Source organism: Zalophus californianus, chromosome X (genome assembly GCF_009762305.2).
Source record: "Zalophus californianus isolate mZalCal1 chromosome X, mZalCal1.pri.v2, whole genome shotgun sequence".
Lineage (NCBI taxonomy): Eukaryota > Metazoa > Chordata > Mammalia > Carnivora > Otariidae > Zalophus > Zalophus californianus.
Window position 1 is genome coordinate 71956885 of NC_045612.1, and position 11710 is coordinate 71968594.

Here is an 11710-nt window from a genome sequence, read left to right on the forward strand (position 1 = left end):
GGATACAGAGGTAAGCAAGACAAATGCCCTACACCTCCACGAACGCGACCATCTGGTGGAGGAGATAAATACATACCCAGTGCCAAAGCAAGGTGATGAAGGTGTATCAGGGATGTAAAGCTTGCTGTGGAAGCAGAGAGAAAGGAGCACGTGACTCTGCTTGTGAATTTGAAGAAAGAGTAGACATTTACCCAGCGGACAGGGCTGGGAGGTGGCGTTTCTAGGAGAGACGAGACCTCCTCTGACTGTGCCAGTCTGAGGCTCGTTTGTGCGTTTTTTAACCGAATTAGAGCACCGACTGCCTAGTCCTTAATCACATGCCTTGTGTGGTCCTCTCCGCACGCGGATGCCCTGTCTCCCCAGAGGCTCTATGTGGCCTTTAGGATAAGAGCCTTGTTTTGTCCCTCTTAGCACCCTCATTCTCAGAGGGTTTTATGCACGGTGATTTCTGTAGACCCAAATGAGTGAAAGCAGTTCAGCTGAGACATGGACACTCCCAAGAAACCGCGGCCCGAGTCTTCTATCGCATTTCCCCCTTCAGGGGCCTGTTGCGTAGATGAAGGGCTTTAACCTGGATCGAGCATATGAATGCTCCCTTCGTGGTCCATCTCCTGTACAAGAACTTGGAAAGTAGTTCCTCAGACCAGTCCCTTTCTTTCTTGCAAAATCTCGACATCAGCCACGTTAAAGACTACTCTTAGGTGAAGGGACCGCCTTAGAAATGGGCCCTTTTGTTCATAGCTAGGTACGTGTCGTCAACACAGAAGATTAGTATTTTCCTTTTAATTACAATTGGTTGACTTTAAATAAAACGGATTACCCTCCAAAATCAGGTTTTGCCTTAAAGCAAAAACTGAGATTTCCTGAAGAAGGAATTCTGCCTCAAAATTGTAACAGTGAAATCCTGCCTGAGTCTCCAGCCCGCTGGCTTGCCCTACAGATTTCAGACTCAGGCTTGGAACATCATCTCTTACCTGAATATACAGCCTGCTGGCCTACCCTACAGATTTCCAACTTGCCAGCCCCCACAACTGTGTGAGCCAGTTCCTTAAAATAAATATATATGCAAAACCTAAAGAATATAATTTCTATTCTAAATACCCACTAATTCAGGTCAAGGAAATGAGCAGATTCAATAAAACTTCTTCTTGACAAGCCTCTCTGAGAATTAGAAATAATAGACTGAGGACAGCACCACGGGGAGCCACCAACAAGACATAGGGTTTTCTCCTGCGTCAGGGAGACCAAGACCGAGTACAAGCAGGCCTCGGTGCTTTTTTCAGTTTACATGTCACTTCCTGAGGTCTTGCTGTGGAGCATTCTACAGCTGACAAACCTTCAAGATGCTCTGCTCCTACTCTCAAGGGGCTTAGCATTGCTCATGGAGGCTATGGCTCTTTCCTTGTGATAGCAGAGCACCCATGTTTAATAATAACGGGCACAGCACTGATACTGTTCTTGGATTTCAGGAAGGCTACCCAGAAACAGAGATTCTCTGGCTGATGATCAAGTCCTGGAACACTGGCATATTTATGTATGGCAGGAGAAAGTATGTCTCTGCAGAAAAATGGTGTGGCCTAGCCTTGCGTTTTCTCGACCACCTTGGCTCCCTCAAGAGAAGCTATGAAACTCAGGTGAGGAGGGAGAGGACTAGGGGGGCTGAGAGGTTCTATCTGGGTACCTGGTAAAGACTCAGCCCTACCTTCTTGGCCGGGAAAGGATCCTGATCATTGTTCCTCGTAGTGCTTCCACAGAACTATGAGACTTAAGGGACTCTAAACAGTAACATCTTAGAGTGAAAACCGGGAAGGATGGTGAACGGTGGGGGGGGCACCTAGGGGGAGCAAGTGGAATCTAAGAAGAATGCCAAGATAGAGCTCTGGAAAGAGGCATCACCGTTGATGCCAGTGCAAGTGGGGAAGGACTGACCACTGGGCCAACAATGACGGTTTCTGGAGGTGTTTTCTTAAGGGAGTAGTCTGGGTTGCAGACTTCTGGGCCACTAGCTAACCAGGAGAGGCTTGAGGGGGGGTGGGGGGAAGTCTTGCTACCAAATAAGAGCAAAGGCTATTTTATGTTTTAAGCACCTTCTCCCTTATAATCGCTGCTTGTCCCGAGTCAACGGACCTCATGCGATGGGGTTCCCCTTCCCTAAGAGTCTGGGAAGCTGTGCCACATTTCCTTGTGTCTCAGGAAATCTATCTGCTGTTCTCTTTCCCAGGTGAATATTCTGTATGGTGAGCTTGTGGAAGCGCTGAATCGAAAGAAGGGCTCACTTTTTAATGAAGAGTGAGAAGTGCCGGGACAAAGCATATGAGCAGGCAGGCTGCCAGCAACCTGAAGATGTTTGGTCCTGAGATGTTGAGCGTTTAAGTTCTTGCCAAACTTTCTCTTAAGTTTTTGTTTCTGTTTTCTCAGGACCTATTTTCAATGTTGTTAATAAAAGCATTTTGACTTTCACCGTGGTGACCAGCTCATTTCTGGGGGACAAATAAATTTTCCAAGGTGCTCAGGATATTATATATTGAAATAGCCCACATGAGAGCAGGATGACTCATGCCCCATGTGAACAGAAGGAAATGTTCATCCAAGTCCAACACAGGGTGCATTTCATTCCTGAAGTGGTCAAATTCCCACTACCTGAAGATAACAGAGAACCGTGGACTCTCCATCAGAAGGACCTTAGTCGTTATTGGGCCCAGAATTGAGCAGACACCTCAACTCGCTTGATGAGGATGGGTTGTCCCGCCTCTGTCAAAGCATATCCTATGACGGGGAACTCCCGAGATGGCTCAATCCCCCTTTTTTGCTAATTGGTAAATAGCCCTTCCTCATACTGAACAGAAATTTGTCTCCCTATAGAGGTCTGCTCTCCCTGTCCCAGATGCCCTTTGGAAAACTGAAGACGGAAGTCAGGCTCCCCCCATCCTCCTGGCTTTTTCTTCTTCTGGTTGAACATCCCCAGACCCCTCACCTTCCAGGAGCCAAATCCCATGTTCCAGTGAGGTCTGACCCACACAGGAGTTCAGCAGCCTCATTCTGGCTAGACTTGCATTAGTGTACTCTAAGGTCACGTTGGCTTTTTTTCTCCCAGTTGATTTGGATTAACAGTGTTTAACTTTGGATTTCGAAATAGTTTCATAACTTACAGCAAAAGTGCAGAGATAAGCACAAAGAACCGCCATACACCCTTCACCCAGCTTCCCTATGTGTCGACATTTTACCACATTGCTCTGTCATTCTCTTTGTGTTTCTTTCTAAACCATTGGAGATTAATTTGCAGATCTCTTGCTCTGTGACCCCTTCATACCTCAGTGTGTACTTCCTAAAAACAAGGATAGTTTCCTCCAGGACCCCAGCCGAAGCATCAAAATTAGGAAATGAACAATGATGCCATTCCACTGTCTAATAAGCAGACTCCATTCCAATGTCACCGATTGTCCTAATAAAGCCCTTCCCAAGTTCAGAATCATAAGTTGCGTTTAGTTGTCATGTCTCTTTGATCTCCTACAAACGGAAATAGTTTCTCATCCTTTCATTCATGACCTTGACATTTTTGAAGAGTACAGGCTAATTACTTTGTAGCATGAACCTCAGCTCCGGTCTGTTCGATGTTTCCTAATGATGTTTCAGTGTAAGCATTTTTGGAAGGTCTGCAACAAAATTGGTATATTCTTCTTGGTGCATTGTACCAACAGGCACACAATGTCAATTTGTCCCATTACTGGCTAAGGTTAAGATGGCATCTCCCAGATACTTAGTAATTAATAAGTAATTGTGAAGTGTATCACGGAAGATAATTGGATTTTCTGTTCCTCATTAAACTCCCACTTCCTAGTTTTAGCATCCATTGATGAGTCTTGCCTGAATCCATTTTTACCGTGATGGTTGCTAAATGTTGATTTTTTTTTAAATCTCCATCATTCCCACTTCATTTTATTAGTTGGTGTTTGTTAGGTGGAACATTTTCTTCTCCCCCCACTAATTTGCTCATGTTTTTTAAATGTTTTTACACAGACTGATGGATTTCTCTTTTCTTCAGTAAGTTATAATCCACCATATCATTTTTTTAGAGGCTCTCTATTTTCTGTCAATTTCTTTTCCGTTTGGTGTGCCTTTGTGGACGAGCAACTTCAGACCACTCGGTGGAATGGGTTCCTACCCACTCAGTGGCCCGGAGCAGTGGGAGCTGCGGACCAGTCTTCAGTAGGGAACTGTGGACTAGGCACAGAGGGCACCTGCGCGTCTTCAGACCCGTCTGCGACTTCAGGCTGGGTAGCGGTGAACTTGGGCGCTGGAGCCCTCCGTTCACCCTGAAAGTCCTCCTTGCTCACAGCCTTTTCAGCGGCAGCCTGCCCTTCCTTTTCAGTCTCTTCAGGATCTCTGTAGAGGTAGAGACCAGGCATGACCTCCCGTGGGCGGCCACGGGAGGTGGTGCCACACATGCGTGGAACCTCTGTATCATCATGTTGCTGCTCAAAGCGGGCACCTCTGCCCTTATGACACGTCCCCACCGTTTTCTGAACACTTCCTTACTTTGTGGCCCAGTCAGATGTTCCAGGCTCGTGTTGTACTTTCCCTGCCCCAGCACCGGAATCAGGAATTTCTCCAAGGATCCCTGGTTCCTTTTCATTGAGAATGGTAGCCAGTGCCCATGTTCTGGGGCACTCGTTACTGGGGCACCATTGTTTCTAGGTCCTCTCAGTGGACAGAGCTAGGAAATAGTATCCAGAGATCTTTTTTAAAAAAATAATCTGTACACCCAGTGTGGGGCTCAAACTCACGACCTCGAGATCAAGAGTTACATGCTCTACCGACTGAGCCAGCCAGGCACCCCCAAGAGCTGGGAAATCAATGTGTGTCTGTGCCTACACAGACACATATACGTGCATATCTATAGATATTAGGTGTAGATACAGTTGACCCTGGATAGAGGGTGCCAATCCCTACGCAGTCGAAACCCCACATATAATTTTCTGACTTCTCAACTTCACTACGAATAGCTCACCGTTGACTGGATGGCTTACCGACAACAGAAACAGTCGGTTGACACATATCTGGTATGTCTATTATATACTGTATTCGTACAATAAAGTGAGCTAGAGAAAAGAAAAAGTTATTAAGAAAATCACAAGGAAGGGAAAATACATTTACAGTATTGTATCGATAAAAAGCCTATCTATGTACATACGTAAAAGGCAGTTTGTACTGGGCGCCGGGGTGACGCATTTGGGTAAGCAGCCGACTCTTGGCTTCGGCTCAGGTCGTGATCTCGAGGTCGTGGGATCGAGCCCTGCTTCAGATTCTCTCTCCCTCTGCCCCTCCCACTCATGCTCACTCGCTCTCTCGCTCGCTGTAAAATAAATTAATTAAAAAAAAAAACCCTGAGTTCATACCGATACCTCCATTTATCAATCCAACACCAGAGAATTTGTTCTAGCCTCCTTCCCCTTCCATATTTGCAACTCTCTCCTCCAACAGGAGAGACACCTGGCTCCTGTGAGCCTCAAGTGTCCACCTGTTTGCTCAATCTCCCTGTTCGAGAATGTTCTCCCAGCTATGCGGCTGTCTCCTCAGTCCTAACCCCAGCAGCCTGACCATGAGGGCTGCCCCTTTGACAAGCCCTGGAAAACACACCCACCAAGTCATCGGCTGAGCCCACCCATCTGGCTAGCAAGCACGCTGAATCCCTAGCCGAGTCTCCGCCAGGGGGAAGGGCAGGGACCACAGTTTGCATGTAAGCAGGTATTTTATATTGTTGGCTCACTTGACTTACCGTTTACTCTCCCCCCGCCCTTCACCTTAGCTTATTCCTCCTGAGCCTTGAGAAGTCAGCTCAAGTGTCAGTTCCTCTAGTTCCTCTGAGAAACCTTCCCTGACCGGGCCAGGTTCCTTTGTCATATGCTCTCCTAGCACTTGATTTTATTCATCACAGTTTGTCAATATATATTTGCTTACGGACTAAATTTGATTACTAGCTGTCTTTTCCAATAGTCTTTAAGTTCCAGAAGGGCGGACAGTGCCCTGGTTTTCCTCACCACTGTATACCCCCAGTGTCTAGCACAGTGCCTGGCACTTTCAGTAGATACTTGTTGAAAGAATGAATGAAAACTTCTTTTTTTCATACCTTCCTGCCATTAATTAGTGTCTCAGGGTTTCATCTGAGTGCATTCATCTCTATTAAATTGCTCTTGCCAATTGTTCTTTTTGAGTAGAATCTGTCTGTATTATGTCTTTATCCCTCTCAGACCTACTGCATATTTGGTCAGCATGCCATCTAATATTTTTTTAAAGATTTTATTTATTTATTTGTCAGAGAGCAGAAGCAGGGGGAGGGACGGAGGCAGAGGGAGAAGCAGGCTCCTCGCTGAGCAGGGAGCCCGACGCGGGGCTCGATCCCAGGACCCTGAGATCATGACCTGAGCCGAAGGCGGATGCTTAACCGACTGAGCCACCCAGGCGCCCCTGTCTTGAGCTATTCTTAAGTAAAGGGCTTTCTAAACCCTTTGTGATCACTAGCTCCCATCTAGGTGTCATGCAAGCCATCCCTTCCCATAATGTATTCTAGAAACTTGCCTGTGATTAAGCTGAAACCTCCTTGTCTAAAGCTTGTGAGGCCTACCATCTGCCCTTTAAAAAGGAACATATGTCCTTCTCTAGGCTTCCAGCATCTTTCTTATTCCCCCTGGCTCCCCAAAGGTTACAAACACCAGTGCAGTGATCTCATCTACAGGTTATCCCTCTCAACATCCTGAAATATAGTTTGTCTGGGGCCAAGAGACTCAAAACCACTTAAAGCACCTTGCTGCTTTCTTAGAACTTTGGTAGTTAACTCCCGTAGTTCCCCTTTTAGCAACGTCTGCTTGACCCTTTCCAGGCTAATGGGCAGAGTTTGTATGGCGGGGCAGACCAAAGCAAAGTGGAAATTCAAGAGGTTGTCTTTATCTTTGTTGTCTGTTGTCCATTTCATGTTTAAGCTCATACCCTGCGGCACTGTTGGAATTCTTTTTGCATGTGCCTATAATTTAAAAAAAACTAATTTTAGTTAAAACAAAACATACTATCTGCCCCAGCTTGCAGACCTCAGGGCCTCCTTCCTTTGTTTTCTGATGCAAACAAAGTGGAAACAGCCTCTTTTTCTTACTCCTAGAATTAGCTCATCTGGGGCCAGGCCTTCCTGATGGGATTTTGGCAATTCCGTCTTACCGTTTCATATTCGGCCCTGCTCTTCCGCCTTTGTCATGTCTCATCATCAAAGGATTCTCTGTGCATTTACATCATTTCCTTTCGATACCTTTCATTTCTTCATTAAAATACCTCACAGTTACATGGTCAGAATTTAGTTCCTAAGGGCCTCTCACCCTCCGGGGAAGTGAGGCCAAACAAAAAGTGCCAGAAAACGAACAAGTCATGCATACCTAGTAGGTGCTAAGCCATCTAATTGTCCTAGCAAGCCCAGGAAGTAGGCAGTGCCATTCGATTATTGTGCCTTTCTCCTGTCCTTTCTTCTCATTTTCTCCCTCCCTCCCTTGTCATTTCTGTAGAAAACAGAAGCCCAGAGAGTTTAAGTAACTTAAGCAAGGTCACACACCCCGGAGGAAGGCAGAAGCGTGATTTCAAACTAGTTCTACTGGACCACTGCTTTTGCTTTGCCCTCATGCTACCTTTCTGTTCTCCAGGCCCTCTGAAGTCTGCCTTCTTAAGTTCTAGGGCAAAATGCCTTCCTGTGTCCAGCCTTACGCCCTCACAAACTCTGAGCTAAAAAGGTTGCTCTTCAAGTTTCCGCTTGGCCAATCGGCCCTTCCATTGCTGGTTCGAATGAGGACCTGGAGAACAAACAGTCCCCCTTGTTGGGTTCTCTACTGTCTGAGGGGTAATCTTGTCAGCAAGACAAGTGAAAAACTTCTAAATGTTCGGTGTTAGGCAAATGCAACTCATGACAACTCTGGACAGAGTCCCTCATTGCTGCTAGGCCTTGCCCTGGGCCATCTTTGTGATCTGCACCAAGAGGACGTCATCCACTTCCCCCATCCTGTAGGCCCGAGTCTGGTGTACTTACACCGTGTTCCGAACACCTGTTCTTCCCTCCTTCAAAACGTCACCGAATCTCAGTAGCGGCCTCTGTCCTCATGTTTGTGAATTTCTATGCAGATAAGACTTACCTGACCCCCATTCTCAAGGCCAGCCTTCTTTATTTTTAAGATTTATTTATTTGAGAGAGAGAGAGAGAGAGCGGGGGGGAGGGGCAGAGGGAGAGGGAGAGAGAGAATCCCAAGCCCACTCCCTGCGGAGCCCGGAGCCCGGCGCGGGGCTCGATCCCATGGCCCTGAGATCATGACTTGAGCCGAACCCAAGAGTCGGACACTCGCCTGACTGAGCCACCCAGGTGCCCCGATTTCTGACTCTTTTCGCAGATGCATTCTTCTGTGACTGAATGGGCACCTCTCACAGTAGTGTTCTTGTCGTATCTGATGGCATCCATAGTCATTGATTTTATAATATTATCAGGGCATTTTTCTGCTTTCCCCTCCATTTTCAATTTCAAGTTCTCTTTATCAGATGAGCAAGGCTCTGGGTAAACACTTTTTTTTTTTTTTTTTTTAGTTATCGTAGAGAACTCTGTTCGAAGCCAAGAGCCCAGCAATCTAGTATTCTTAACTATGGTCCAGACAAATCCTATTCTAAAATTCCATCTCTATAGGCAGCCATTTCATCTTCCGCATTTCGTATTCTTTTCTTTTCCAAAGTACCAGTTTTCTTTTGTAAGAAGAAAAGAAAACACCACTTGGTCCCCCAAGTCCTTGAATTTCCTGCACACAACCTCATAGTCCTCGGAGATGGTCTCCGTGTCTCCTTTGGTGGGTGGGGCTCCTTACCCCTACAGGGGGGGACACCTGTTCGATTAAGAGGTGGAGGAAGGTGAGGGGCACCTGGCTGGCTCAGTCGGTAGAGCATGCAACGCTTGATCTCGGGGTTGTGAGTTTGAGCCCCAAGTTGGGTGTAGAGATTACTTAAATATTTTATATAAATATAAAATAAAATATTGTATTTATTTTTTTATTTTTTTTAAGATTTTATTTATTTAATTGACAGAGAGAGAGACAGAGAGAGAGGGAACACAAGCAGGGGGAGTGGGAGAAGGAGAAGTAGACTCCCCGCTGAGCAGGGAGCCCGATGCGGGACTCGATCCCAGGACCCTGGGATCATGACCGGAGCCGAAGGCAGTCGCTTAACCAACTGAGCCACCCAGGCGCCCCTATTTATTTTTTTTAAGATTTTATTTATTTATTTGTCAGAGTAAGAGGGAGAACAAGCAGGGGGAGTGGGGGCGGAGAAGCAGGTTCCCCGCAGAGCAGGGAGCCCCAAGTGGGGCCCGATCCCAGGACCCTGGGATCACGACCTGAGCCGAAGGCAGATGCTTAACCGACCGAGCCACCCAGGCGCCCCTTGACTGTGGATTTTATTCCCTTCTACCTTCCCTATTGTTTGTCATCTCTTCTCCAGAATTATCCAGTTCACTTCCAACGGGGTTGGACCCTAGTAGCCCGTTGTCTCCTCCTTTGACATTCCTCTACTTAACAGCAGGGAGGTTTTCCCTGTTGGCCATTTTAGGATCTTTGAACCTTTACCTCCTGGTCTTTCTTTCTTTTTTCTTTCTTTCTTTCTTTCTTTCTTTGTTTCTTTCTTTCTTTCTTTCTTTCTTTCTTTCTTTCTTTCTTTCTTCTTTCTTTCTTTCCCTCCTTCCTTCCTTCCTTACTTCTTCTCTTTTTTTTCATTTTCCCCCTCAGTCTGCCTAGGAATACCTCAACCTCTCTGGTAAGCCAGAAGAGAGAGGTTGTTTGCAAACCTTTTCACTTCTTCAAGAAAAGTCAACCGTTGAAAAGCTTGCATTTAGTGTAACGAACACAAAGCCACGGAATTGCTTCCAACCGCAAAACAGAGCTGGTAGGCCCTTGCCTGGGATGGTCTCCATACCTCCCGGTTGGAGTTCTCGCGTGTGGTCACCCCCACACCTCCCTCACACTCCTCTCAGATAGCTGTCACCCAGAAATCCCGCCAGATACTGCTGTCTGCCACTGTGGGGGACCTGAACCCTCCTCATGAGGGCATCCAGTGGCCCGTTTGGCGTGTCCACGCTCCTCTTTTCCTAGCACCATTTCTTTGTCCAGCTGTAAGTAATCAGAATCTGTACCCTGTTCTGTGACATTTCCCTTTTTTTTTTTTTTTTTTAAGCTGTCCTGGAATCCTACTCCTCTTCCCAGCTGGGGAAGGGACATTTCCCCTGTTCTAGTCCACGCATGTCTCCTGGATCCTTTGCTCTCTCACAGCAGGTACCTGGCCTCTGTCTGTGTGTAATGGTTAATTGTGCAGAAACCTAACGCGCTCATGAGCCATGCTCTTCGGCAGCTGTATTTAAACCTCTGGCATCTGCCTCACTGTCCCTTTGGGGGTTTTTTTTGAACCGAAAATTCGCAAAAGGCACGCACTTTCTTTTTGTGGATTCATAGTGCACGTCCTTCAGAATTCTCTTTTATCATCACTAATAGGAGAGGCCTTAGAACTCATCCGTGCAACTTCCTCATGTTTTAGATTAAGATAGTGAGGTCCAGAAAGAGGAAGTTCCCTCTGCAATCATTTATTGAGCATCTGGCACATGTTAGCTGCTGCGAGGGACGCAAAGATACCAGATGCAACCCCCGGCTTCCAGAAGCCTTTTGTCTAGCTGGAGAGGACATAATGGGCAGCTAGCTACCGTGCAAGGAAGAACAGGGTGAGTGCCATCGAACCTGCTGGAGTGGTGCAAAAGACAGCAAGGGGAAAGCTCTTCTGGAGTGACCAGTGACGTCCTCATGGAAAATGGCAACTGAGCCGCAGCCCGAAGGGTTTCATAGACGTGGGGACAGGACACACGCCAGACAAAAGCCCAGCTCACGGGTAAAAAGGCAAATAGTCTAGGCTGGTTGGTAGAGAAACAAACATCAGGACATAATCCTGGATGAGCAGATTGGGGCCAGTGGAGGGCGGTAAATCCTTCCTTCTACCACATCCTGCCCCCGCTCCTCCACCAGTCTGATCCTGCTGACCTTACAAGTCTCAACCTGAACATCACCTCCTCCGGGAAGCCTTTCCGGGGCACCTTCTCTTAAGCAGGTCCTCTCATTACATCATCCTCCGTTGCTGCATCCCATGTATGTCCTTCGTAGCATTTGGCGTAATGTGTAATTATACACTTAAGTCACTGCCTTCTTTGTCGCCCTCCCCCAACCAGACTACAAGGTCCTTGAGAGCAGGGACCGTTCTTTGACTCGCCATTGTATTTTTAGCATCAGGCACGACAACCTGTCACTAGGCGCTCATCAAGCTGCAGCTCTTGCTATCACGAGGGTACTGGCAGTGATGATGAAACCAAAGGACCAAACTGAACAGATAGCGTAAAGAATCAACATGTGTTGGTAAGAGGTTGGAGGTGATGCCCAAAGGAGAGAAATCAGGTTTGGGGCCTAGGTGACTCGGAGAATGGTGGTGCTTAGGAGGTGGGAGAAGAGTGAGCGAGGAAGTCAAGGAGAAGCCAGAGTGGTCCAGAGAGAAATGACATCGATGGTGAGAGCAGGGATGTGGCATCTTCATCCAGCTACAACGTCGAGGCTCAGAAAGGGGTCTTTGAACGCCACGCTCGGGAGGCGGTGGCTGACCTTGAGAGCCTTCCGCC

The 11710-nt window shown here is 47.1% G+C and overlaps 1 protein-coding gene across 3 annotated transcripts in view; it reads left to right on the forward strand.

Annotated features, from left to right (window-relative positions):
* The window catches only part of TEX11 (testis expressed 11), a 295012-nt gene extending 292559 nt beyond the window's left edge, over positions 1–2453 (forward strand). For all 3 annotated transcript variants that reach the window (XM_027608457.1, XM_027608459.1, XM_027608458.1), the window contains 2 exons: positions 1470–1634; positions 2222–2453. In XM_027608457.1, coding sequence (XP_027464258.1) covers positions 1470–1634; positions 2222–2293 — 237 coding nt within the window. In that variant the 3' untranslated portion in view covers positions 2294–2453. The remainder of the gene's footprint in view (positions 1–1469; positions 1635–2221) is intronic.
* Positions 2454–11710: the final 9257 nt, after the last annotated feature.